The following is a 27,573-nucleotide window of genomic DNA, read 5'->3' on the forward strand; positions in this document are numbered from 1 at the left end:
TGCTATGCTCTCCCCCCATCCTACATAGGAAGAGCTGGAAAACTCACAACTACATTTCCCAGATTTCCTGGCCACCAGGGTCCTGGATGCCATGCAGATTCTGGTAATGGAATGCACTCCTGCCAAGTTTTGAATTGGGACTCAATCTTCCTGTAGCATGGGTGACTGAAGGGTAGCCTCCGGCAGTTGTGACCTGTAGCATTTTCATTAATTAGATACCACATTGTGATGTGGAATACTGACACTCCCAGTAGTTTCTCAGAGTTACCTGACCTTGAATAAGTTGTGTATCACTGTCCTTTGGATTGGTGGTGGTGGTGGTTTAGTCATTAAGTTGTATCCGACTCTTGCAACCCCATGGACTGTAGCCCTCCAGGCTCCTCTGTCCATGAGATTTTCCAGACAAGAATACTGGAGTGGGTTGCCAGTTCCTTTTCCACGGGATCTTCCCAATCCAGGGATCGATTTTGGGTCTTCTGCGTTGCAGGCAGAGTCTTTGCCAACTGAGCCACCAGGAAAACCCCTGCCCTTTGAATTCAGTTCAGTTCAGTTGCTGAGTCCTGTTCACCTCTGTGAGACCCCATGGACTGCAGCACACCAGGCCTCCCTGTCCATCACCAACTCCCAGAGCTTGCTCAAACTCATGTCCATTGAGTCGGTGATGCCATCCAATCATCTCCACCTCTGTCATCCCCTTCTCCTCCCGCCTTCAATCTTTCCCAGCATTAGGTGTTTTTAAATGAGTCAGTTCTTCACATCAAGTGGCCAAAGTATTGGAGTTTCAGCTTCAACAAGTCCTTCCAATGAATATTCAGGACTGATTTCCTTTAGGATTGACTGGTTTGATTTCCTTGCAGTCCAAGACACTCTCACGAGTTTTCTCCAACACCACAGTTCAAAAGCATCAATTCTTCTATGCTCAGCTTTATTTATGGTCCAAGTCTCACAACCACACATTGACTACTGACAAAACCATAGCATTAACTATATGGAACTTTGTCGGTAAAGTAATATCTCTGCTTTTGATATGCTGTCTAGGTTTGTCATAGCGTTTCTCCCAAGAAGCAAGTATCTTTTAATTTCATGGCTGCAGTCACCATCTGCAGTAATTTTGGAGCCCAGGAAAATAAAATCTGTCACTGTTTCCATTGTTTCCCCATCTATTTCCCATGAAGTGATGGGACCAGATGCCATGATCTTCGTTTTCTGAATGTTGAGCTTTAAGTCAACTTTTTCACTCTTCTCTTTCACTTTCACCAAGAGGCTCTTTAGTTCTTCTTCACTTTCTGCCATAAGGGTGGTGTCATCTGCATATCTGAGGTTATTGATATTTCTTCCTGCAATCGTGATTCTAGCTTGTGCTTCAGCCAGTCCAGTATTTCACATGATGTACTCTGCATAGAGGTTAAATAAGCAAGGTGACAATATACAGCCTTGATGTACTCCTTTCCCAATTTGGAACCAGTCCATTTTTTCATGTCCAGTTCTAACTGTTGCTTCTTGACCTGCATACATATTTCTCAGGAGGCAGGTAAGGTGGTCTGGTATTCCCATTTTTTTAAGAATTTTCCACAGTTTGTTGTGATCCACACAGTCAAAGGCTTTAGTGTAGTCAATGAAACAGAAGATGTTTTTCTGGAATTCTCTTGCTTTTTCTATGATCCAAAAGATGTTGGCAATTTGATCTCTCGTTTCTCTGCGTTTTCTAAATTCAACTTTAACATCTGTGAGGTTCTCAGCTCACGTGTTGTTGAAGACTAGCTTGGAGAATTCTGAACATTGCTTTGCTATCGTGTGAGATGAACCCAACTGTGTGGTAGTTTGAACATTCTTTGGATTACTATTTGTAAATAGCAGGATAATAATATTGCACAGAGTTCCTTTGAAGATTGTGTGAGAATCTGAAAAGGAGGCGTTAGGTATTACTTTGCTGCATATACCCACCTAGAAGAATGCCTGGTGGAAAGAAGTGCTCAGCAAGAACTAGCTAAGATGATGGTGATTTGAGAGCAATTGAATATAGCTGACAAAGGAAGAGATTTGATGTCAGAATACAGAGGACAGTTGTGCAGCACTTAACAAATTACTTAACCTCTTTGTGCTTCTTTGGTTTAGTGTTCTCAATTCAAAGTGGAGAATATCTCAAGTTCACAAAATTATTAAATGGGATAATATGTCTATAAGCTTTGTAAAGCATAAAGAACTATATAAGTGTTTATCACTATTAGTTACAACAAAAAGTGCTGAAGAGGGTCACAGGAAGGAGTCATGGCTTCTACGGAGAATCAGGCAAACCACCATGGAGGATATAGCTTTTGGACTGAGGTCTGAGGAAACGGTAGATTTTCTACATGTGAAGATAGCACAGAGATCCTTGCCAACTTGAACTAAGGCATGAAGGTGAGAAATGGAAGGGCCAATATAGAATACATTATTTTCCTTTTAACATCATTTTTTTCGAGTAGTTAGGCCATATAGGCTTTGAGAAATGAGTAAGAGAAGAAATCCTAAGTGCAATCTTTTAAATGACTTTCTGCATACTTAACATCACTTATGGAAAAACAAGTCATGGGGGCAGGATGCATTGAAAAGAGAAAGCTCATGGGCATGATTATGTAGCCTATAGAGTTTGAGGCATTCTTCTATCTTAAAAGTAAAAAAGAAAAAAGAAAGTTTCCTGCTAGCAGGAAAATGTCAAGGTAGCTTAGATGGTGAATATTATTCTGTTGCCATGATTCCCATGGTTTTGTCAGCGTAAGTGTTTTTAACACAGGCACACCACTCACTGAAGAGATGAATGACCTCATGTTAGGTAACTCCATTCCCAGCTTCTAAGTGGGGATAATAACAACAGGCTGAGAGTGGGTTATTTAGTGAAAAGGAGAGTTATAATGATCATGCTGGTTTTGAGAAGCAAACAAGCAAATTGACCACAGACCCATGCACTAAAAATAAATAAATAAATTCTGGAGATGATGAGGGCAATTGGAGTTAGTTCATATTCGTGTGGTTCCCAGGGATATCAGACAAATCTGTCTCTTTGAAGTAGATATTCAAGGAAGAAACACAAGGGCTATTTGCCAAATAGCTCAGCACCTAAAACTTTGCCTCATTTTCATCCTCAGTGGATTTCTGATGAACAATATCACTTTCCACCTAATTTAAAATCAAGAGACTATATTACCATATTCCCCCAGTTCTTTAATTTGAGAAAGTCAGCATATTCGCTCTGAAAGGCTGTTTTGAACACATCCTGTCTGAAAGCTTATACTGTTTCAAAACTTCAGGGTTAAGAGGTTCAGGGCATCCAGAGATGAAATACAGTTATCAGTCATACTGTTTTTGAAATAGTGCTTAAGTAACTCACAAAACAGCAGTTTCTTTTGAAAAATGCAAGGAGACAAACAGGAGGTCAATTCGTCACAAGATAGCAAGAATGGTGGTCTTGTGGTTGTTATGCCTACCAGAACAATGCAGTAAAAAGTCAGGAGGTGGGCTTCACTTTTGCACTCAGTCCAGATGTGGACCTCACCAAGATGATCGACTTATGTCAGCTTATACCAGTAAGTAAAAATCACAACTCTTACACTCATCATCTGGTTCAACAAAAACAGCCAAGATTAAGTCACATATGAACGACCTAGGCCTTTGACCCCTGAGCAAATGAAGTCGGGTCAGTATAAAGAATAAGGTTCCAAAGCATTAGATGCTCTGGAGTTTGGATTTTAAGACTCAGTCCTGCCATTTTGAGCAGATGTAACCTTGAGCAATCTGTATAATCTGTTCTTGTTTCAATTTTCTTATCTACAATATAGGAGAATAATTTTACATAACTCATAACTATTTGTGGGAAATTTTCAAATTCAATGATTCATTAAGAGAGTTACACACTGTTATGGTTAATTTCAAATGTCAACTTGCCTAGACCATGATATCCAAGTATTTGGTAAAACATTATCCTGGATGTTTCTGTGAGGTTGATTTTTGGATGCAAGTATCATTTAAATTGAGTAAAGCAGATTACTCTCCATAACATGACGGGCTTTATCCAAACAGTTGAAATCCTAATTAAACAAAGACTGACCAACTGCCTCTGGACTCAAACTGCAACTCTTCCTTGAGTCTCAAGCACAGTGAACTATTCCATCTCACCAGGCCTCCACAACTGCAGGAGCCAATTCCCTAAAAGAAACTGCTTTCTATATATACACACCTCCTGTTGGCTGTCTTTCTCTAGAGAACCTTAACTAATACATACATCATGAAAAACACAAAATTAATTGGCAAAGATGGTTCAAAGCAAGAAAGTACTATCTTGATACATCTCAAAAGAAAAATCATAGTCATAATGATATAAGCCCTAAAGTTATTTGATAAAATTCAACAGGTATAGATACAATTTTAGAAAAAATAATTCTAAAAGCAATTGAGTTCTTCCTTAATATGGTAAAGAGTCAGGTCAACATTATGTTGAGTGATCAAACATTAGAAGCATTCTTTTAAAAAATTCTCTTCAGAAACTGTTACTTTTAATTTTTGATAAGCTCTGGTCAATGCAATAAACATTGGAAAAAAAAGTGAGAAAAAGATCACTTAAAAACATTGAGATTGCAGACTGGAACAGGCCAAAGGAAACTTCTACACCTTAACTAGAGTTCTTCAGTATAGCAAACAAATGCAAGACAAATATGTAAAATTAACATCATTTTTGCATACAAAAATTAAATGGCTATAAATATGATTTTAAACTTGTACTAAAGATAAGAAAAGTAAAATGGTTCAGCTAACATTTATTGGACTTCTATTAGATGCCATAAGAACTTTGATTAAAAGGTACATGCATGCTCTTTTTCAGAAAATTACTTAAAAATTACTTGTATAGATAATATATTCTTAATAGAGCAACTGTTATTAAAATGTCTGTTTTTATTAAGTTAACATATAATGCAATTCTAATCAACATTTCACTAGCATGGGTTGGTGAAGTTATTTGGAGCAAATATTCATTCTCTCTACTCTCACCTGCATAGGAGTACAATTTCCATTCCACTGATGTTGGCCTTGGCCATGTCACTTGCCTTGGCTTCATGGTGGGTGAAGTGTACTTTCTTGCCTCTTCATTTTGGGCTTGGCTCTGTGACTTACTTTTGGTCGATGAGATGTCAGCATATATGAAGTCAGTAGAAACTGGCAATGTGCCTCCAAAGTTGGGCTTAATCTCTTGCGCTTTTGCCTTTCTCATAAGAATATACTCCAGTTGGCTCAGAGTTCATCAGTGAAGAGTGATGCAGAAAGCAGACCTGAACCCAACTTGCAGACTTGAGAATAAGCCCAGTTGATCCCCCACTGACCCATAGAAGAGTGAGCAAGAATAAATGATTGTTGTCTAAGCCACTGAGTTTGGGGGTGATTTGTTACAAGCACTGTTATGCATATAGTTGTGTGATACAACCAAGAGTTTCTATTTTGTTCAACGAAATGATGTAGAGGTGAATTTATATAGATGCGTGCTCAGTTGCTTCAGTCATGTCCAACTCTTTGCAACCCTATGGATTGTAACCCCCAGGCTTCTCTGTCCACAGGATTTTCCCAGCAAGAATACTGGAGTGAGCTGCCACGCCCTCCTCCAGGGGATCTTCCCAACCCAGGGATTGAACCTACATATCCTGCATCTCTTGGCAATGCAGATGGGTTCTTTACCTGCTGAGCCATTTGAGAAGCCCATATATACATATATGTGTGGACTATTAATTAGCCATTAAAAAATAGACTATTACTTAGCCATACATACAATGGAGTATTATGTGTATGGCTATGGACACACAATGGACTATTAGCCATAAAAAATAATGAAACGCTGTTATTTGCGGCAACATGGATGGACCTAGAGAATACTAAGTGAAGTAAGTCAGATAAGGAAAGACAAATATTATATGATGTCACTTATATGAGGAATCTAAAAATAGTACAAATGAATCTATATACAAAACAGAAAAAGACATACAGACATAGAAAACAAACATGGTAGCCAAAGTGGAGGAGAGGGTATAACTAGGATTATGAGACTAACAGATTCAAACTGCTATACATAAAACACAGAAATAACAAGGAATAACACAGCAAACAATATTCAATATTTTGTAATAATCTGTAATGGAAAATAGATATAACTGAATCACTTTGCTGTACGCCTGAAATCAACATAATATTGTAAATTGACTATTCTTCAATTAAAAAATGGGAAAAAATTATGGGCAAAACAGATACCTTTCAGAAAAGTGTTTAAAATTAGTATGATCCTTTTCCTCTTCTTTCTTTTCTTTTTTTATTGTATCTATATGAGAAGATGGATATTAACTGAACCTACTCTGGTGATCATTTCACAGTTCATGAAGATCAAATGATAACAATAAATATATATGAAATAGGCTTCCCAAAACAAAGGGATAGAGAAGATTGTAGAATAGGATAATGATAAGTAGTTTAGTATTGTAAAAAGAAATATGCAAACTTTCACATACAACACAATTACAATTTCATAAATATGTGTACATAAAGAGAAAGAATATGTAGAAAATGATTGCATAACAGCATATTTAGATGAAAATACATTTGTCTCAACTGTTTTGGGGAGAAACAATAAGACCCAGAAAAGTATAACATTTGTGCACAGCATTTCCATGTACTAAAACTATGGTCAAGATAACTTATATAGGATATTTTGAAACTATCATAATGCTTCTGTGAGCACTTGTCTAACTCTGGCATATATAAGAAATGGGGAAGAGGCAATTTTTGAGGGAAAAAATAATCCCTCTCTTCATCCTCAAGTTTTACAAGCCTTTCCACAGCTGAAATGTGATTACTCTATATAAATGTTAGCTATTATTGCAAGAAGTGGTATGTGTGGTGGTCAAGAGCAGGAACTCTGGAGCCGGGGTATAACTTTCAGCAATGCCACTTAAAGACAATGTAACCTCTGGCAAGTCTTTTTTAACATTTCTTTGACCATTTCTTCACTGAAAAATGGGATGATAAGAATACCTTCTTATTGTTATGAGGCTTAAGTAAATTAGTACATGTAAAGCATTTAGAACAATGTCTGATACCTAATAAGCACCATGTGTGCTGGTTTATTATCACCTGTAACATCTCTATTATTACTGTTGTTATCTTTTGGGGACATGCTGAAAATATCGTCCCGTGAGCTTTGGGAAAGGTAAGTGAATGATAGTTAAGTGTTCTCAATCTAGCAAATATTATTAAACTTTATTAGAAAGAATTATTGGCAAAATATGATACCATATGGATCCACCGAAAAGCTGTTTACCTTGTACCTTTTATTCCCAAGGATTCCACAGATAATTTACATTGCCAAAAAGTGGTTTGCAGTATAATAAAAGAAACTGCTCAAGCATATGAGTATAGCTAGAAGGAATTTAAAAGCTCACACTGACCTCCACATGCATTCTTGGGGGAATTCTTGAAGAACTTGTATTTCAAAAACTTTTTGAGGAGAAGGCGGGAATTATTTCTATTAATATAACACTAATTTTTCTCTGAAAGTATGTTGTGTTCAGTATGCAAAATTAAAACAATGACGTATTTGCAATGCATTTGTCTTATGCATCCCTTCTCTATGGAGCTGGACTAGTATATATTTTAAACTATTTTCAACCACTCTTTCTGTGGACTTCTTCCATCTCAGTTAATGACAATTCTGACCTTCCAGACACACTTGTCAAAAACCTAAATCCACTTTTAAAAATAATTCTCTTATCTTAGAATAGTTTTAGATTTATAGAAAATGAGAGGGCAATGCAGAATTCCCATATGCCCCACATTCAGATTCCCCTATTATCAAAATGATATTTTGGCATGATACATTTGTTATAGTGAAAGAAACAATACTGGTAAATTACTATTAACTAAAGTCCATACTTGATTGATATTTCCTTAGCTTTGACTTAATGCACTTTTTCTGTTCCAAGATCCCATCCAGGATACATTACAGTTAGTAGACATATCTTAGAATCCTCTTGGCTTTGGCAGTTTCTCAGATTTTCCTTCTGTTTTTTGCTTGTTTGTTTTCCCTAGTTTTTTCTCATTAGACAGGGGTTACAGGTTTGGCGATAGAAGACCACAGAGGCAAAGTGCCATTTTCATCATACCCTCCTAAGGGAACATGCTACCAACGTGATTTATCGCTATTGATATTGACCTTGATCACCTGGCTGAGGCAGTGTTTGTCAGGTTTCTCCACTATAAAATTACTTTTCTCTCTCTTTCCATGTTGGACTCTTTGGAAGGGAGTCACTATAAGCTACCCACAAAGGAGTAAAAGTATATTCACTTCTAAAAGTGCTCTAAGTAATATATTTATCTAGACATTTAAATTCTATTTTTTGATAGACACAGAGTGTTTCGTGGAAAGATACTGCTTCAAAAATAAACTGCTTAATTCTAGTAATTTGTTCTAGTAAGTATAACACGTGCTTATTGTATACAAACTAGAAAACGCGTTTAAGCAAAAGGTCACCTAAAATGTACCACTTCAGACAGTGCTGCAGTCCTCAGTTGCTCAGTCATGTCTGACTCTTTGTGACCCCATGAACTAAAGCCCGCCAGGTTCCTCTGTCCCTGGAATTTCCCAGGAAAGAATACTGGAGTGGACTGCCATTTCCTTCTCCAGGGGATCTTCCCCACCCAGTGATTGAACCATGTCTCTTGGGTCTCCTGCATTAGCAGGCAGATTCCATAGACCACTAAAGTTAATATTTTGAGGCACTATCGGTCAAACCATCTTTCTATGTCTATATTTAGAGTTAAAATAATCCTCTACATATACTACTCTATCTGGCTTATTACCATTTCACATTAACAAAAATTAGTCTGTATTTTTTTTAGACTGAGTGTTTTCTTCTCTACAATTCCAGAGCCTAGCATAGTGCCCAGCATGTAGTGGTTTCAGCAAATGTGATCCAATGAGCTTTCTGACTTGAACGAATGAAGTCTCCATGAAACAATTTAATGGAATTTGCTGACAAAAGCAATCTTCCTCTCTTCCTTTGCCCTCACAGGATAACCAAAGTCACAGGCATAGCATCACCAATTTGTGGCCTTGGACAATGAGTTAAATCAATGAAATCGTGTGTAGTTTGTAAGGACTAAAAGATAATGGTATGTGAAGTGTTTAAGCACACAGGCCCATGATTCCTTACCCCAAACCCAAAAGACTAGGTATATTTTGAAACTCAGAATTCTTCAGTTGAGGAGGATGATAGAGCAAATGTGTAATATATTATGAAACACCATGATTGGACACAAGGAAACACATTGTAGTCAAACAGTTGTATTTCCTATGTAAGTGAATAATCACAATAAATAGACCAATTCCTTGTTTTATAATTTTTTAAAGTAGATTATAAAAATCCCTTGTGGCTGGACTCTAGAGGAGTCCCAGTTCCTTCAGCCTCAGTTTCTTACCATCTAGGGACCAACTTGTAAAATTAAAAGACCCACTAGCATTCAGGACTGGCATTTTGCATTTCCAGGAATAACTTTTTGTTATCTAAAGGCCAAAGATACAAATAAGCTTCCTTATCTGTTATCTGTGCCAGTTTTTATGATTTCCTTCCTAGCCCACCCTTTCACTTAGGGAAAGCTTGTTAAGGGCCCAGCTTTAGGTTGGAAGGGAGGAAGAGATTCTCACTCTCTGCTTTGCTGGACCCAGGCCCTGCCCTCCAACCTATAGGGTGGATATTACCCATCCCCTCAGTCACTGATGCTGATAAACTCCCAGGAAACAACGCCATCAGTTTTCCTGCTTATATCTCTCTTTCAATTAATTCTCAGTTTCTGCTGCCAGACGATTTCCCTTCTTTCTAGCAAAGCCAGCTGAGCATTAAATAACAGTTTCTATTTTATCCAACATGTCCTTGGGTTATAGCAGAGTCGTTAGGTTTTCTTAGTCTACCATATTGCCAGACCAGAACTCTTAATTTCATTTTTGTTTTAAATAAACAACCTATTTATTAAATACTTAAAATATTCTATTAGCCAGATTTTTCATTAACCAGGTATACCACTTCCCAAGCCTTGTGGAATAATATTGATATAGGCATTATATAGTTACTTTTGAAATAAAAATTCCTTAATGAATATTTTTCTTTTGTAAGTCAGTCTTTGTAAGCCTACTCTGGAAAATGAGAAATCACAATTTGGTGCCATCTACTTAGTGACAAATTATCTTCCAGACACTGAATACAATTGTTTAGTTGAAATGACTCAAGTGCTACCTATTCCTAACAGCAACAGAATAAATTTGTTATGCTGAAATGTCAGTGCTGTCTAGGTAGTGTTGTTCCAAGATATTTATGACCGTATCAAACCTATTTGGTTCTCTTCCTCATGTGTGCATGCATGCTAAGTCATTCAGTTGTGTCTGACTCTTTGCAACCCTATGGACCATAGCCCACCAGGCTCCTCTGTCCATGGGATTCTCCAGGCAAGAAGACTGGAGTGGGTTGCCATGCCCTCCTCCAGTTTCTTCCTTAGTAAACCCCAATCTTAATTTCTTCTTTAAATAGAGCTCATTGTTGATCCTTAGCGCATTGTCTGGAACTGAACAAGGACATACTCGATATTTGGTGACTAAACTTCCACTTGATGAATAGTTTTGTGCCGGTCACTCTGTCAGGCTATTAGCTGGAACTTGAGAAAAGATGAACAAAAACTCTTAGCATTGGAGCCCCAGTTCTATGATCTTTTTCAACTTTAAATTCAGGGTGGCCTTTGTGGCTACCTTGCTGTGTTTTTCTTTGCTTGTCACGTATGAGGCAATTTGATATTTGAATTCCTGATAAGACTTTTTCAAGACTGTTAACATCACAATTGGCAGATGGCATCTTTCTATCTAAGGTAGGATAATGAATAAAATTCCCTCTTATCTTCCTGGGGAATCAATGACTACATTGAAAACTATGATAACACTGGATCTTTCCTCAATAACAGATGTGATTTGTAAAGTGAAAATCAATGTTTAGACTGATTATGTCTCTTAGCAATATGGAAGATTTCATCTGAATAATTACAATAAAAATATATGATTAATCAGTTGAGTAAGACTAGAAATTCAGTAAATAATGAGCCTTATTGGGCCATTTTTTGGCTTCACAATCTGGGGAAATCATGAGCTTCACACTTCTCCCTCAAAAGCACAAGCTCATTTCCTAAACACATGTCCCTGATCAGGGTGACATACAGTACGCATCTCTGTGGACACCTGAACCAACTGATGGACTGACAGATATTTCTTCTTATGCTCAGCCTCCCAGCAGGTTTGGAGTATGGGCTTGCAAGGATAGATCCTCACATCCTCCAGGCAACCCCTTGTTGAAAGATGAGTTTCACAATGTTTGGTTTCTATTGCTGTAAAACATCTATCACATATAATGTATGTACCAGCTAGACTCTTTCCGTTCTGGATGACCCAGACATAACCCAAACCTGCAGACAAAAGGCAGGAATTTACTGGCTTCACACTCAAACCACAGAGGAGGGCAGGCTGGCTTCAAGAACGGCTGGTCTCAGTACTAGAGTACTGTCCAGGCCCTTGCTTGAGCTCTGCTTCTCTCAATGTCTTGGTCTCATTCTCTCTAGGAAACACAGCCACTGACAGCCAGAGCATCTTATCTCAACATCTCTTTCCCTAAAAGAAAAGAGCATCTTTCTCACAGCATTACACAGAAGAACAGTAAACTCTTGGAAGGGTTAAGAATGGTTCATCTGGGACCATGTGTCCACCCCTTGAACTATCACGTCATTGGTCCAACACTGGCCTGAATTTTCTGCTCACCACTTTAGTCAGAAGCGAAGGGATTGTTTTTGTAACGAAACAGTGGCAAGCATAAAAGGTACTACATACACTTAATCAGGTAATTATATATATTAATCATTTTATTATGCAATACAGTTATATAACTGAGCAACTTCACTTTCACTTTTCACTTTCATGCATTGGAGAAGGAAATGGCAACCCACTCCAGTGTTCTTGCCTGGAGAATCCCAGGGACGGGGGAGCCTGGTGGGCTGCCGTCTATGGGGTCGCACAGAGTCGGACATGACTGAAGTGACTTAGCAGCAACAGCATATAGTCTATGTATGCTTGTCTTTAAGAAAGTCTTGTGACTTTCTTAAAGACAAACATTGTCCTTATATATGTGAATATGTATGTATTTTCTGTATATCTGTATATACTAGTTCATGAATATAGATGAATGCATAAATTGTACACATGTATTACTGTTTTGCAAGTAAGAGTGTAGGTTTTCCTTTTCCAGGGATCCCATTTACATCCCCAGATCATAATTACCCAGTGAATGTATCCTCTATCTTCTATCCCCAACAGTAAAATGCATTCCAGGCCGATTGGCCTACTTATTGCCCCTGCTAAGTCACGGCAGTTGTGTCTGACCCTGTGTGACCCCCTAGACGGTGGCCCACCAGGCTCCCATCCCTGGGATTCTCCAGGCAACAACACTGGAGTGGGTTGCCATTTCCTTCTCCAGTGCATGAAAGTGAAAAGTGAAAGTGCAGTCGCTCAGTCAAGTCTGACTCTTCGTGACCCCATGGACTGTAGCCCACTAGGCTCCTCCATCCATGGGATTTCCCAGGCAAGAGTACTGGAGTGGGGTGCCATTGCTTTCTCCACTTATTACCCCTACATGTGTCTGATTTCCTTCTTTTGGAAAGTTAGAGAATCATGCAGGCCTATAGTAGTATCTCAGGAGCCCCATGGGCATGGGGTGCCATGTTCAAGTCAGGGGTACACAGAATGAAGCATTATTAAAAGTGACCTTATATGTAGTTTTTGTGGCATCAGGACCAAGATATGAATACTCCAAGACTGCATAACCAACCAAACAATATGGGGAGCTGGAAGGTAAGAACTAAGGGTAAAGGAACCAGAGGGAAGTAAGAAAGGAATGCACAGTGTGAGGTGGTGGGGATTCCTAGCACAAACATGAGTTCACTGCGGCTTCTGTGTAGAGCCCTTGGCCTATTGGGAGTGGTAGGAGCTGAAGGAACATGGACAGTTCACCTTCAGACCTTCTGCTTTAGCTCTTTTCCCCAACTCTGCTTTCTCTTCTTTCTCTATCCCATCCAAATCCTTACACTATGCATGTGTCTCACCTCCCCAACAAAGCCTCCTAGAATTATAACCCACAGCAAGGTCTGTCCCTCTCCTTGGGCAGTGGTGTCCTTGAGATTGCCTTGAGATCAGCCACTGTTTGGGAGCTGCTATTTCACAACCAGACTAGGAAACATAATCTTTTCTCCACTTAATAAATATATGTCCTCATACTTAGGAAAAAGATAAATTATCTTCCAAACAACAAATTCAATATGCACACACCAAAGAAGTCATCTTTGATGTATGTTAATTTAGTTGTTTCCTTTTCTATAACAATCTAATAGTTGAAAGTTATTTTACTTTATGGCTATACAAATGGAATGCTCAGATTTTAATTAACAATTAAATTGATGAGTTTTAAACTTCTGGAACATATATTTGCATATAATTGCTCTCAGTATACTTCTGTAAAATCCAAAGCTCATATTCCCAAAAACAGAAAGCCTATTCATGTCAACTTTAGTTACATGTGTACATTTATTTGAATGTGTCGAGTGTGTGCTTTTATTGCCAAGAAAGTCAGCTCTGTTTCTTAATTGTTGCTATAACCACAATTTGGGAAATTCTATTTCAACATCAATATGGTATGCACATCTTTAATTAGGCTAGTATGGCCTGTCACAGCAACTGATCCTATGTATTCTTATTTAGTCTACTTGAGGTTTTAAAATGTCCTCATTTTTTAAAGAGACATATTTTGGCCTCATTAAATTGTTAAATCAATATACAGCCCTACAACTTGATTGCTATGTTCTAGAAATCCTGTTCCTCTTCACTTAGTGCATCTTTAGCACCATCTGAATAGGCATTCTTCCCCAAACACCTGAAATCCTCTGCAGTTCTAGTGTGTTAGGACTCTCTTATCAGATCTGAAGGAGATACCTGTCACCTTCCTCCCCATTACCAGGAAGATCTGGCTGTGGCATCCTATTGATCCCCAGAGCTTGACTCTCTTATCTGGTAGTTAATGCAAATACCTTGCAGGTTGCTTTCTCTGAGCAATGTCTTCACATCAGGTCACCAACCAAAAAGACAACAGACTCCATGGTCTGGAGATTACAAATAGAATCTAGCCTAGAGTTCATTCCCTCTCTTTCCTCCAGATCTGCCATGATCTCAACAGGGAGAAACAATGATTACCTGTAACCAAGTCCTGCAGCCCCTTAGTCTTTTATACCTTTTATTCTGCCACAAAATGAATCAGTAAAATCTGCATTAAGGAGAAAGGAGAATTCCCACGATACTGACAAGCATAGATATGTCTTTTTGAAACACATATGGGTGTTTTATGCTTTTTGCTATGTCCAAGGTCAAATGATAATTCAGGAACTGCCATAAAGCTATAGGTGGAGTTTCTCAAATTCAGTCCTATTAAAATAGAAGGTTGCATTCTTCATCAATAGTGACATGAGAGGGCAAGTGTGAGCAGCTCGGGGGGCAGGGATTAAAGTAGGGGTGGGACACAGGGGAGCTATAGGACCTATTGTAAAATCTAAATCTTTCCTGGTCTCAGCTTCAGTATGGCACTACCTCTTGGTGGTTGTCAGCTCAGACAAGTATTGATGAGGAATTCTGGGTTCTCTGGTCAGCAGGGGCTTCCTGAATTTCATCACTCACCAGGTTAGTTGACACTCATTTTGTTACTCTGCTTCTCAAGATTTCTCGTTCCCCAAATATAAGGACTTTAGCCTATATTAAGAAAGGGAAGGGGGACAGGGCAAAAGATGGGAGCCAATATTTAGACTGTCATTATTATTGTGGGATGGTTATTTTAATTCTTTCAATTTATCTCCTCTAGACTGGCCCTCATAATTTTCACTACATATTCCTTTTTTATGGATCTGGACCAGGAAAAGAAAATACTCCAACCATATGAAATGTGATGGTTGGATAACCACTGACTCAGTGGAGTTTGAGCAAAATCTGGGAGATAGTGAAGGACAGGGAAGGCTGGTATGCTGCAGTCCACGGGGTCACAAAGAGTCAGACACAACTTAGCAACTGAACAACAACATATGAAATATAAGCAAGTCCATCTATTTCTCTCTCTTGTGTTCTTTATACTTTTACTTGTACTTCCTTGGGGAATAGATTGTTCAAAAACTAGGTGAATTGATCAAATGAAGCCAAGCTTCAACTGGGTATAATTTACTATATGAGAGTTCTTCACGACAGATTGTCATAGATTCATGAGACAGCTTATACTTCCACTTGTGCCAAGCCTAAAGGACCAGAACTCAGCTCACTTTTAAAGATAACAAAATAATCACAGCTTGTTCCCAAGCAACTCAGCTCTCTGGTGTCCACAAAATCTTCAACCTAATTCTGCCACTCCCATCCCGCATCTTTATTTAGACAGTAGTGGAGAGACATCCTTTCTTGTAAATATTTCTGCTCAAAAAATCTTAGTCTAGTGGCAGTAATGTCTGATTCAACTGAAACACTGGGCAATAAAACCATCATTGACAATGTCGTGCTTGCAGCTGCTCTGAGCCTGGAAATCATTGCTGGCAAGTCAACATGTTCAAAAAATTCTTGGACATCTGGTGGTGTCTAGAAAGCATGTGCTTTCTTCTGAGAAACTTCTAAGAAAACCTCAAGGACCAAGATCTTGAAATAAATAGATCATCTTGGCAACCACTTAACTCAGCTCAGCCATAGCCATTGACTCTTTTTCCAGATTAGAATAGAGTGAATAGGAACACAGGAGTGTGTGGTTACCTTTGAAACAAAATTCAAGGGCCACTATTATAGCTATTTGCCCTAGAACATAAAATCCACCACTTATCATTTTTGCTGTATTACTTAAACTCCTGAAGAATTTTCTTTCTGAGTCTAATAGTCTAATGCAACTATCTCTGGGAAGGCCTGCACTTAAAGCCATTATTCGGTGAGGACCCATGCACAGAGCATTTGGGAGTAAGAGAATGAAGACTTGTGGTAGGAAGAGAAGAATTTTGAGAAAGATGAAATAACGAGGATGGAGGTAAAGAGCCACCAAATTTTGTCTTCCTCTCAATTTAGCCTTACAACTATCAGAGTTCGGAGGAAAATCTGTCATTCTTTTGGGGTGTTATACGTTGTTTTTCAGCTTCCGTGCAAAATTTTCTGCTTATTACTTGCACTAATGTTTCAGCATGGGACCTCCCTTTCTATCTTGCATAGGCTAGAGGAATAAATAACCTGTATATCTGCTGGTTTTTGCTTAAAATGAAATGTGCCTATTTCAAATATTTCTAGTTTATTTTATATAGGTTAATACACCATTGCTTTTCTTTCTTTCTTTTATTTCTTGCTGTTAAAGTAGATGAAATATTTTGTGTGATTCTTCATCAATTAATACCCTACTTGGGCTCAGAATGTACTTTTAACTTTTTTTTTATAAAATAGATATACAGTGCATACAATACGAAGACATATTTTACAAATGTTCAGAATGTGAACCACATATAACTTCCAGCTGATTCGAGACATAGGATGTTGCTGATATCTCAGAAACTCACGTGAATCACAAACCACAAGTTTCTCTCAGAGGTAACTGCTCTTCTCACTTATATAATAATTCCCTTGCTTTTTTTTCCTTTTCAGTTTTTACCTCCTATGCTAAGTCACTTCACTTCAGTAGTGTCAAACTCTGTGCGACCCCACCCCTGGGATTCTCCAGCAAGAACACCTCCTATACCTTTCCCTAAACAATACTACCTAGCTTTAAGTCTTCCTCTGATCTATAAATTGAATCACACTGTTTGTGTTCTTTTATTTTTGCATCATTTGCTCAAAATTATGCTTTTCTAAGATCCATACATATTGTCATGTGTGCCCATGCTAAGTCACTTCAGTTGTGTCCAACTCTTTGCGACCTTATGAACTGTAGCCTGCCAGGCTCCTCTGTCCATGGGATTCTCCAGGCAAGGATACTGGAGTGGATTCTCATGCCCTCCTCCAGGGAACCTTCCCGACCCAGGGATCGAACTTTCATCTCTTGGGTCTCCAGCGGTGGCAGGCGGGTTCTTAACCACTAGCGCCAGCTGGGAAGCCCACATGTTGTCACATATAGCTGCAATTTCCTCATTTCCATTGATTTAACTATTTAACCATTTTCCTACTAAGAGACATGTCCAGGTTCTAGAATAATACTCTTATACACATCATCTATGCCTCCCACTACATGTGTTCATGCATGTCTCAACTGAATGCATGGATGATTAGAAATGCTGGGATGTAGAATATGCAGATCTTCTCCTTTACTAGAAAATGGGAAGCTGTTTTTCCCAAAGTAATTATTCCCTCTACTAGTATATGAGTTCCTATTGTTCCACGTCATCATCACCAACACTTGGTATTGTCAGATTCTTGATTTTTTGGTCAATCTGGTTTTTAGTGAGCATTCACCTCCTTGTGCTTTTTTCTTCCTTCTCATTGTGGTTTTAAATTTGCAAAACTTTAATTTCTAATGATACTAGGAACTCACTCCTTCATTTATTTACTGCCTTGAATCCAGATTCCTTAAAATTTTAAATTTCATACTCTAAAATTTTGTATTTTGGTGTTGTGCATACTAGGCATTTCATGACATAACTGATAAGTACAAAGCAAGAAAAAGAAACTCATTCATTGAACATCAGTTTAGAACTGGGCATTTCATGTACTTTGTCTTATTTAATCCTCATAATAACTTGCTGTGGTGGTTTAGTCACTAAGTCGTGTCCAACTCTTGCAACGCCATGGACTGTAGCCCGCCAGGCTCTTCTGTCCATGCGACTTTCCAGGCAAGAATACTGGAGTGGGTTGCCATTTCTGTAACTTGCTAGTTGATCTTGTTTTTCTAAGTGTGAGAACTAGTACTCAAATCATGCCTGTGTGCATCTGTAGTCTAAAAACTCTTTCCAGTAATCATGTTCCCTCTCAAGAAATTACCTTCACAGGATCAAAATAATGATCAATATCTTGTAGCAAAGTCATTGTATTACAAATCACACCAAAAGAATTTCAAAAGTGGCTAGTTAATGTGAGTAATTAAATAATTGCAACCCTAGGTCAGTTTTCCTCTTAACACTCCAAAATCCAATCCATTATTATATAAACAAATGAAAGGTCCTTTGATATTTGGTGAGATTTCTCTCATGAGAGTAATTTGTGAGACAGTTCAGTCACATGCTTCATTTTCTACCCATGAGAGGCACTTGTGAAATGATTAACACAATCCAGTAGAGTTATAGAATATTAAATGACAGTCTGAAATAAAGAAACAAAAGACAAAAGTGAAACAAACTATTCTCTAAGTGATACATTTTTATATAAGTAATCAATTTATTAGGACATTCAACAAATTCAAGCAATAGACACTTTAAAAAAAATTAATTCAAAGCCAATTAAAGGATAAACATCAAGCAAGGCTCCTAAGAATTTATATGCTATTAATGGTGCCTTTTTCTTTTTAACTATAAAGTCTAATAAAAGCCTATAAATCATGCATATATAGAAACAATTTTCAAAGAATCAAATTAACCAGAAGCAATGACTCAGGCATGATATTGCCTACAAAAGGGGATGGACAAAGCCAGTTTTCAACATCCCTCACTGACGCTATGAATAATTCTTGGGATGGGAGTTGCATTCTGTGGGTAATTCTCTTCTCTAGTATTTTTGCAAAAATGACCTTTCAGTGGGATCTGATCCAAAATTCTTTCCAGTGATGTAGACACACTCGTGATTTGTACCTTTGTCACCAACAAATTCCAAAGGCTTGGACTTGGCAGCGATGACTATTAATCTCACACATCCCACTCCATGGAAACAAATAGTGAAAACAATTATATTAATCAGTTCTATACACTGCATACATTTTGTGAGGTTTTTTATTTTTACTTCACTCTGTGACACAAATCCTTGCTTGCAAAAATGCTAGCACAGTGTGCACTTTCTACTTGTCAATATACCTCCATCCTCTTCTGTACCACCAATGGGCTACAAAGATTTAGAGGTTCAGTGATTATAGGATTTGAATGATTTTAACCCCTTTAAATTTGGAAACTCTTTAAATCCCATTATCTCTGCAGCCACTGAGAATTTTTAAATCAGCTTGGCCTTTTCTAGCTCCAGGTCTAAGGATTACAGAGTTTTAAAGAGTATAAATGCCTCTTTGCAGTTCTACAAAGAGCTGTCCCCAACCAGCTGACCTCCAGGAAATAAAGCCAGCCATTTCTCCAGCTGGTGACTGCTGATCAGAGTTTCTAAATGGAAAGATATGTATGTTATGCCACAAACCACCAGGAAAACAAGTAATTGCTTCCTCAACTCCACATGAAGCCAGTGAATCAGAAGATCTGATGCAGGAGGGGGCAGCAGACTTTAGACATGTGTCAGAAAGTGTCTAAGAATGAAAAAACAGGAAATGTCAGGGACCCAAAGAAGCTCACTGGCCATAGAGGAAATTCAGTAATGGGAAGCCACCTCGCGCCCAAAGAAAAGTTGTTACCACGGACACCCTCAAACCGTAAGTGACCCTCTGAGGTCTTACCTCTTGTGTCCTCACATTTATGTATCCATAGTGAGTTCGAAGGGGCCGCCTGTATGTATAGGAGAATGGTATCCATTTCGCACCAGGTTGTCCAAAGCAGTTTAGTAGCAATGGGAAATTCACTTCATTTACAAGGCGCACCACCAGCAGGAACAGGAATGCTGCTATGAAGCTCACTGCAATCACAGACTTTCTCTACAAAACATTAAAAAAAAAAAAAGAAGAATGAATGACTTTCAATCAAAAACAGTCTCAGAAAAAGAATGTTTCACTTGGAGACAGAAAACAATTATTTGGTGCCCAGATTGCCCTAATGCCCTGAGCCTCTGAAAACAAACTGAGTATGGATTATATTTCCATCCCATTCCTATTTCGCCTTATCTTCCTATCATCCTCAGTGACTCCTATGCAGCTTTGAAAACCCGAGTCAGACTTTCCCATCTATAGGAAGCCTTTCTTATCTGTTCATTTTCCTCCCCAGTATCGTCCCCTCACCCCCAACCTACCTACTCTAATAGAGGTAAGGAGTCCCACCACTCCAGTACTTTGAAGGCCCTTCTCCTGTTGTGCATTTTTCATGGCATAATTCCTTACATGACTTTTCTTTCATGTAATTTTGAGTTTCTGGAGAACTGAGCTGCACTATGCCATATTGCCCTGTATCCTAGGTCTTTAACAGAGTACATACTGTAAGCACCCACAAATATGTGTGTGAATGAATAAATGGATTTTGCACATTCTGGTAGACCCAGTCTCATTATAAAGCATTATTCTGTACTTTATCTAGCACCCTTTATAGGCAAGAAACTTTGTGCTATAGGATATGCAAAAGTAAGATTCAAAAAAGCTAACAGTAGGGAAAAAACCATATCAAGCAGCATAAGAACATCCCCTAAATGGGTTTGTCATCAAACCAGAGTAGAAGCAACTGCATCAGACGGCCATGGGGAAAGGAGAGCTGTATTTGTGCTTGAACTTGATAAAATGCATGCATTTTTCACTAGACATGTGTGAGCAGAGCTTTCTAGGAAGAGGGAACAGAGTAAGGAGGCAAGAAAACATGAGGTTATTCATAGCCACATAGCATTTTGTTTTACTGTGACACAGAGAAGAAGAAAAAGCTGAAAATAAAGATGATAACTTTATAGACTGTCTCAGATACCAAGCTGAGAAGTCTCTGCTGAGTTTGTTGGATGACGGAAAACTGAAGGAGATTTTTTGTTTAATTATTTAATTTTTGAAATGTGACTGTTATGTTATAATCAGTCGCCAGTGTTTGAGGCACTTTGGAGCAGAGTGAAACCAAACATAGGCAGCAACTAGTTAGGGAGATATTCCAATTGTCTAGGACAGAAGTAATGAGGGATGGAAGTAAGAACAGTGGCAGGGGGGAGTAAAAAGGTGAGAAAAGACATGAGCAACTCAATTTAGGTGGAGGACAGAAACCTTGGCTTCTGACTGAACAGAAGTGCCAGACAGAAAATCCAGAGATGCCTGAGATGTTGAGTTCAGGTAGCTGCAATAACACTAATCGTATCAGGAGAAGCCTGGGTGGTCAGGGCAGGAAATGATTTAAGAGAGTAAGTGGACAAAGAGCTTGACTTTCTAAGGCCTAGTTCTCAAGGACAAATGGGTCATCAAGGGGTTGGACAGAAAATCAAGTCTAGAGTAAGAAGAAAGAAGAGAGCTGAGGACAGATGTTAGGAACAACACTGCCTTCTCTCCAGGGTGAAGACACAATGAAATATTCCTTCCTGAAGAAAGGGCTTTGCCCTTGACTCTTCTTCAAACTTAAGGGAAACCAAATAACCAATAACATGCTTGTTGGTGGTGCTGTTGTGTTTTTAGCTTGCCACTTTCTGGTAGAGTCAGCTTCCTTTTACTCCTCACAGAATGTCCCAAAGAAGAAAAGAAGCCCAAAGCTGGCCCCTGAATCCTCCCTGGGCCTGTGGTCACAGTCTCTGAAAGGGCAACAGAATAAGGCCTCAAAGTCAGACACCCAAAGGAAGACTTCTCTCTTGCCCAGCTCCCAGAATTTGTAAAAGCCCCATCCATCCCTCTGTCTAGCCAACCTAATTTTGCAATCACCTGAAAGTCCCTTGAGTTCTGCTTCCTCAAAACCCCTTATCTCACCACTTACTACCACAGCCTTACCTCATTTAACCTTCTAATCATGAAAAACTGTTTTAATTTGTTCCTCTGTGGGATCATTATGTCCACAACATTGCAATGTGTCAAGGTAACAGCTTAAATGAGGTGATGGATCTTACAAGTTTAAAGGGACATAGACCAGAACAGATGGCTAAATAAAAGCAAAGGGGCCAGTCACCCATTAAGTAAACAGGTAAGAACCTTTTTTATCACCATCCGGTAGTTTGTTGCAAACCAGTAGCTTGTTTTGAAGGAAACCAGGTGGGATTTGTGCCTTTGTCTCTTCCACAGCCCAGCGTGGCTCTCTGCTTCTCTGAGCTGCCGCATTGCACTGCATGGCTGGGATTGGAGGACAAAAGCGTGGAGGGCCTGTCTGAATTCACTGATCTTACAAAACAACACATACATAATGCACCCATGAGAGGAAAATAAATCAGCCATTTTGAGAGAAACTTCAAAATGGAATGAAATCATAGTTGTAAAAGCCTGCTACCTAGCAATCCATGTCTGTCTCCCATGCTCTATCAAAGGGAACCAAGTAATGAGCACAGAGAGGATGAAGGGGGCAAATGAGGAGTGAAAGCAGACACTCACTCCTCTGCACTGGACCTACATCACAGTCTACAGTGGGCAGACAGGCTTCCTTCAGGGCTCTGGCTTCCAGTCTCGATTCTGTTGCATTGTCTGACCCTCATTCTTTGCCTTCCTTCATATTTCCATATTCTTGTTTAACATAAGCTCATTCCCATAGTGCTAATATGAAACACCCTGATGGTTCACTAGAAAAGGTCTACAAGCATATTCTGGACTCAAGGACAAAAGGACTTAATGTGGAGTGCATTCTTCTAGTAGTCCCTTCTGCCAGATCATGAGCTTGAGTTTCAACAGCTAAAACAAAACCACAATGAGGCTACTCAAAGTTTCCACACACCAGAATGCACTGAGGATATGTATGTGTGTCTCTATAGGGACATAGGAGTTGGGGAAGTTACAAAATACCAACAGGATATGTTGTTCTCATTTAGTTGCTAAGTCGTGTCCAACTCTTTGCGACCCCATGGACTGTAGCCTCCTCTCTCTTCTGTCCATGGGATTTCCCAGGCAAAATACTGGAGTGGGTTGCCATTTCCTTCTCCAGGGGATCTTCCTGGACCAGGGATTGAACCTATGTCTCCTGCATTGACAGCCACTGTCAGGAAGATTCTTTACTGCTGAGCCACCAGAGATGTGCATCCATGATATATGTGAATATATTTACTCCAAGTCACAACTGCACATTGAGTCCACACTCTGTTTAGACTTGGCGAGGTGCTGAAAAACAGAAATAAAACTACAGAAGATGGACAGGCCACGCTTGCAAAGAGTCACAACTTAGTGCACCTGGCAAGTGAACAGAAAATTCAAATATCATATATTAAATGGGGTATGCACAGGGTGGCGTGGTACCCCAGAGGAAGAGGCGGGGAGCCATGCATAAAACAACTTAAAGAATGCTTGTCTGAAGAGGTGACGTTCAAATGGAGTCCTGACGAATGAGGAGAAGTTAGACAAGTGGAGATGAGAAGGGCATTCCAGGCAGAAGGAACAGTTTAGACAAGGCACAGAAGTTTTTTAAAGGCCTGAATTTGGTCAGAAACATGCAAGTTATTTGATAAGAAGAATGCATTTGATATGTAGTAGGAGATATGCTGGGAAGTGGACAAGGTTCAAATCATAACAAAAAATAATAAACCAAATGCATTAAGTCAGATGCATTTACTTGTCCCACTTCCTGTACATTAGGATAATGAAAAGATAAATGCATAAAGTGCTGTTTTATAACTCTAAAGTATTCTTCACTTTCCAATCAAGTGAAAATGTATCCATCACTTTATCTTATTACAAATTGCCAGTTAACATACCACAACTTGTTTCCAGTTGTTTGATTTTAGTTTATCCTATCAGTTGCTTCTTCTTTTAACTGTTTTGAGTCCATCAACAGTCAGCAAATGACTCTACTTGTTTACACGTGTGTTTTACATCTAATGATTTGTTTATGAAATTGATCACTGCTGCCTTTATTGAAGTAATCAGAGCATTCCCCAGATTCAACAACCAACAATTAGGTAAGAGAAGGCAACAGTAAGTACTTGTCAAGTTAATAATGCATAAGATTCAGTTTAACAAACTTTTCACACTGTAGAAAACAGATATAAATTTAATAAGTCGTTCCCTCAAGCTCACACAGTGAACACTAAATGATATAATAGGTGGAAAAAGCAAAGCACAGGTCAGGGAACCTAGTGAACACCCAAAAATGGAAGATGTCACTATAATATGAGCACTAACTGTGAAATCCTTGGAGGACATGAGCCAGTGATGAGCACAGGCTAGCCCATGGGAACACATGATAAGAACCAAAAGATACCTTTTTCTCAAATATCCCAAGCAGCTGCAGACACATGAACATTCAGCACAACTCATCTACGCGATTTCTGAGAGAATGTCACCATGCCCAAATAGATCTGACGAATTGCTTTATGGAAAACTTTCTCCTTCTTTTGCGCAAGTCTGAAGGGGCCTTTAACAGCTGAGACATTTAGAATTGAATCCCCTCTGTGCTGCAAAAATATGCATCAAAAATGTGGCATTCCAGTTGCTTGCTCTTTAGAGTAGGAATATCATTTATCAGACTTTATAGCAGAAATACCCATTTCAAAGTAAAACCCACAGAGAATTCATGATTTAGGAAGAAAACAATTGCAGAGATCTGGACCTAGCAATTTTGTAACCCACATTAGCATTTTTATGTTTTTATTCTTTTTATCATAGAATTTATCCACAGAATATGTTCTTTAACTTTTAGGTTAGTTGGTTGCTAGATTTTTTTTTGTTTATTTTCTGTAAATGATAGACAACAGTATAAAGTTATATTTTTCTATTTAAATTGTATTATTTAATGACTGAATTAGTTACTTATGTGGTAAAATGGCACACTTTTGTCCATATGCTATCACTTACTCAATAATAAATGTGAAACACAGTGTCAATTGTATTATTTATACCATTACTCAGTAACCTCACACAGTGATGGGAACCTACTCATTGCTTATTTGTGACTTATCAAATACAATTTCTTTTCCTGTACAAAAAGCTACATATTCAGTGTAATTCTACCTTATGCCATTGGCCAAGCTCCAAATCTGGTCTCCCTGAATACAACAAAGCTTCATCCCTTTTGTATAAGGATGAATTAGCAAAGCTTAGGGTATATAAATAAAACCTTCATTTGTTTCATTTTATTTATTGAATCAACAAACTGGATCCTGACTGTTAAACTATGGTGAACTCCGGGGGAAATCTCACTCATATGTTGCGGGGGACAAGAAAAAGAGGGTAAAAAGAAAAAGTGGACAACCCTAGACTGGTGGAGTCCACACAGGAGCTTATCAAGGGCAGCCTTAGGCAGCTAGCTGGTAATAGAATCACTGAGGCCATCAAGAAGAGAGTAGTGAATGTCAAACAAGGTCACCAGGGGAGAATAACCAGCGCATCAGAAACCAGGAGGCTAAGGAAGAAAATGTGACAGGAAAAAGCAATACATTTTGAGAGCAAGCTCTGAAGAGGGCAGGAGAGTGAAAAAAAAGTAGGAAGGGATTTGGTTAGAGGAAGTTATACATCATGCCAACGAGTCTGCACTTGCACTATAGACTCTGAAGAAGGGGTCTAAGTGTGAGATAGAGAGGCCAGACTTGATCATGAAAAGCTCACTCTGGAGGTGGTGTAGTAAGTGAATGGACAGGCTGGAAAGACCCTTCAGGAAAGACAACAGTGAATGAAAAAAGGCAACAATGGACTACTTCTTCTATCTAGATAGACACTAATAGTGTCTATCACTAATAGACACTAAAAATTCTCAATATGAAAACTGCAATTATTACTTTCAGTGACTGGCTTTTGTTTTCCTAGAAGAATCAATGGGAATAAAGTCCAGATATAGCAGACATGGGTGAATAACCATCATAAACTTAACAGAAGATAACATTTAATGAGTGTTATTAGTTGGAGAAATAGTTCTGTAATCCCTACCTTCTAGATTAAGAAATAGAGATATAGAGAGGTTGAGAAATGTGTCCAAGGTCACAGAGCAAGAAAATAGTAAAGACAGCTATGGAACTCAGATATTCTGACTCTAGAGTCTGTCTTTTAGTGTATGAATTAACTAAGTTGTTAATTGTTATTCATACCAAGAGGAACACTCTTATAGGATTGGTTCAGAAATTTTAAAAACTGGTACTAGCCATAAGCAGATTTTGTAATACATTTTGTCAATAAGCAAAATACCTAATTCATATGGAAAATTAAGAGGCTGATCTGAAGCATGGCAATTATATTTATTTCAAAATCAGTAATTTGTAGACAAATTTAATTCTGGCTCTATTCCCAGTGTTAAAAATACAACTACAGGGTACCATTCATTAGCTCCAAGGGAAAATAAAGCAATTATTCTTCCACTTGTGCTAGAGAATATTAGGTACCCTTAGTCAATCAATAGTGTGGAGTCTTAATTCAAGAAGTCTACAGGAACCAACATGACTGAATGGGTATGTCCGCCCTTCCCAGCTCCACAATTCCATAATCTTTTTATTCAATGAAGATGAAGCCAAACAGCAAAATATTGATGGTTTCTTTAAATAAATGTACACATAAATATATAAATTAATAAAGTCAAATCATTAAAGTGAGTTTTTTTAAGTTGTAGAATATCTTCAGTATGGTGAGCTACTTTAAGAATGTGGAGCTACATCAACATGTCACTTTCAGACATGGGTACAGTCCAGTAAGAAATACAAATCCAATCAACAGAAACCAAAGCAGTAGAGTTCTCACGGGCATCCCCACTGTCATAAACTATTCTATGCAAAATGCTAGGAAAATCACTGGTGGCCAAAATTCTATTTCTGCTTTATTGACTATGCCAAAGCCTTTGACTGTGTGGATCACAATAAACTGTGGAAAATTCTGAAAGAGATAGGAATACCAGACCCCCTGACCTACCTCTTGAGAAACCTGTATGTAGGTCAGGAAGCAACAGTTAGAACTAGGCATGGAACAACAGACTGGTTCCGAAAAGGAGTACATCAAGGCTGTATATTGTCACCCTGCTTATCTAACTTATATGCAGAGTACATCATGAGAAATGCTGGGCTGGATGAAGCACAAACTGTAATCAAGATTGTTGGGAGAAATATCAATAACCTCAGATATGCAGATGACACCACCCTTATGGCAGAGAGTGAAAAAGAACTAAAGCGCCTCTTGATGAAAGTGAAAGAGGAGAGTGAAAATGTTGGCTGAAAGCTCAACATTCAGAAAACTAAGATCATGGAATCCGGTCCCATCACTTCATGGGAAATAGATGGGGAAACAGTGGAAACAGTGGCTGACTTTATTTCTGGGAGCTCCAAAATCACTGCAGATGGTGATTGCAGCCATGAAATTAAAAGATGCTTACTCCTTGAAAGGAAAGTTATGACCAACCTAGACAGCGTATTAAAAAGCAGAGACATTACTTTACCAACAAAGGCCTGTCTAGTCAAGGCTATGGTTTTTCCAGTAGTCATGTATGGATGTGAGAGGTGGACTATAAAGAAAGCCGAACGTGGAAGAATTGATGCTTTTGAACTGTGGTGTTGGAGAAGACTCTTGAGAGTCCCTTGGACTACAA

The 27,573-nt window shown here is 38.6% G+C and overlaps 1 protein-coding gene across 6 annotated transcripts in view; it reads right to left on the reverse strand.

Annotated features, from left to right (window-relative positions):
* The window catches only part of ST6GALNAC3 (ST6 N-acetylgalactosaminide alpha-2,6-sialyltransferase 3), a 608,849-nt gene that overhangs the window by 337,886 nt on the left and 243,390 nt on the right, over nt 1-27,573 (reverse strand). For all 6 annotated transcript variants that reach the window (XR_006335818.1, XR_006335819.1, XM_043877626.1 and 3 more), the window contains exon 2: nt 19,716-19,910. Coding sequence is in view for 4 of the 6 variants with exons in the window: in XM_043877626.1 (XP_043733561.1) it covers nt 19,716-19,910 (195 nt within the window). In the remaining 2 variants the exon portion in view is untranslated. The remainder of the gene's footprint in view (nt 1-19,715; nt 19,911-27,573) is intronic.

This window comes from Cervus elaphus, chromosome 20 (assembly GCF_910594005.1).
Source record: "Cervus elaphus chromosome 20, mCerEla1.1, whole genome shotgun sequence".
Classification (NCBI taxonomy): Eukaryota; Metazoa; Chordata; class Mammalia; order Artiodactyla; family Cervidae; genus Cervus; species Cervus elaphus.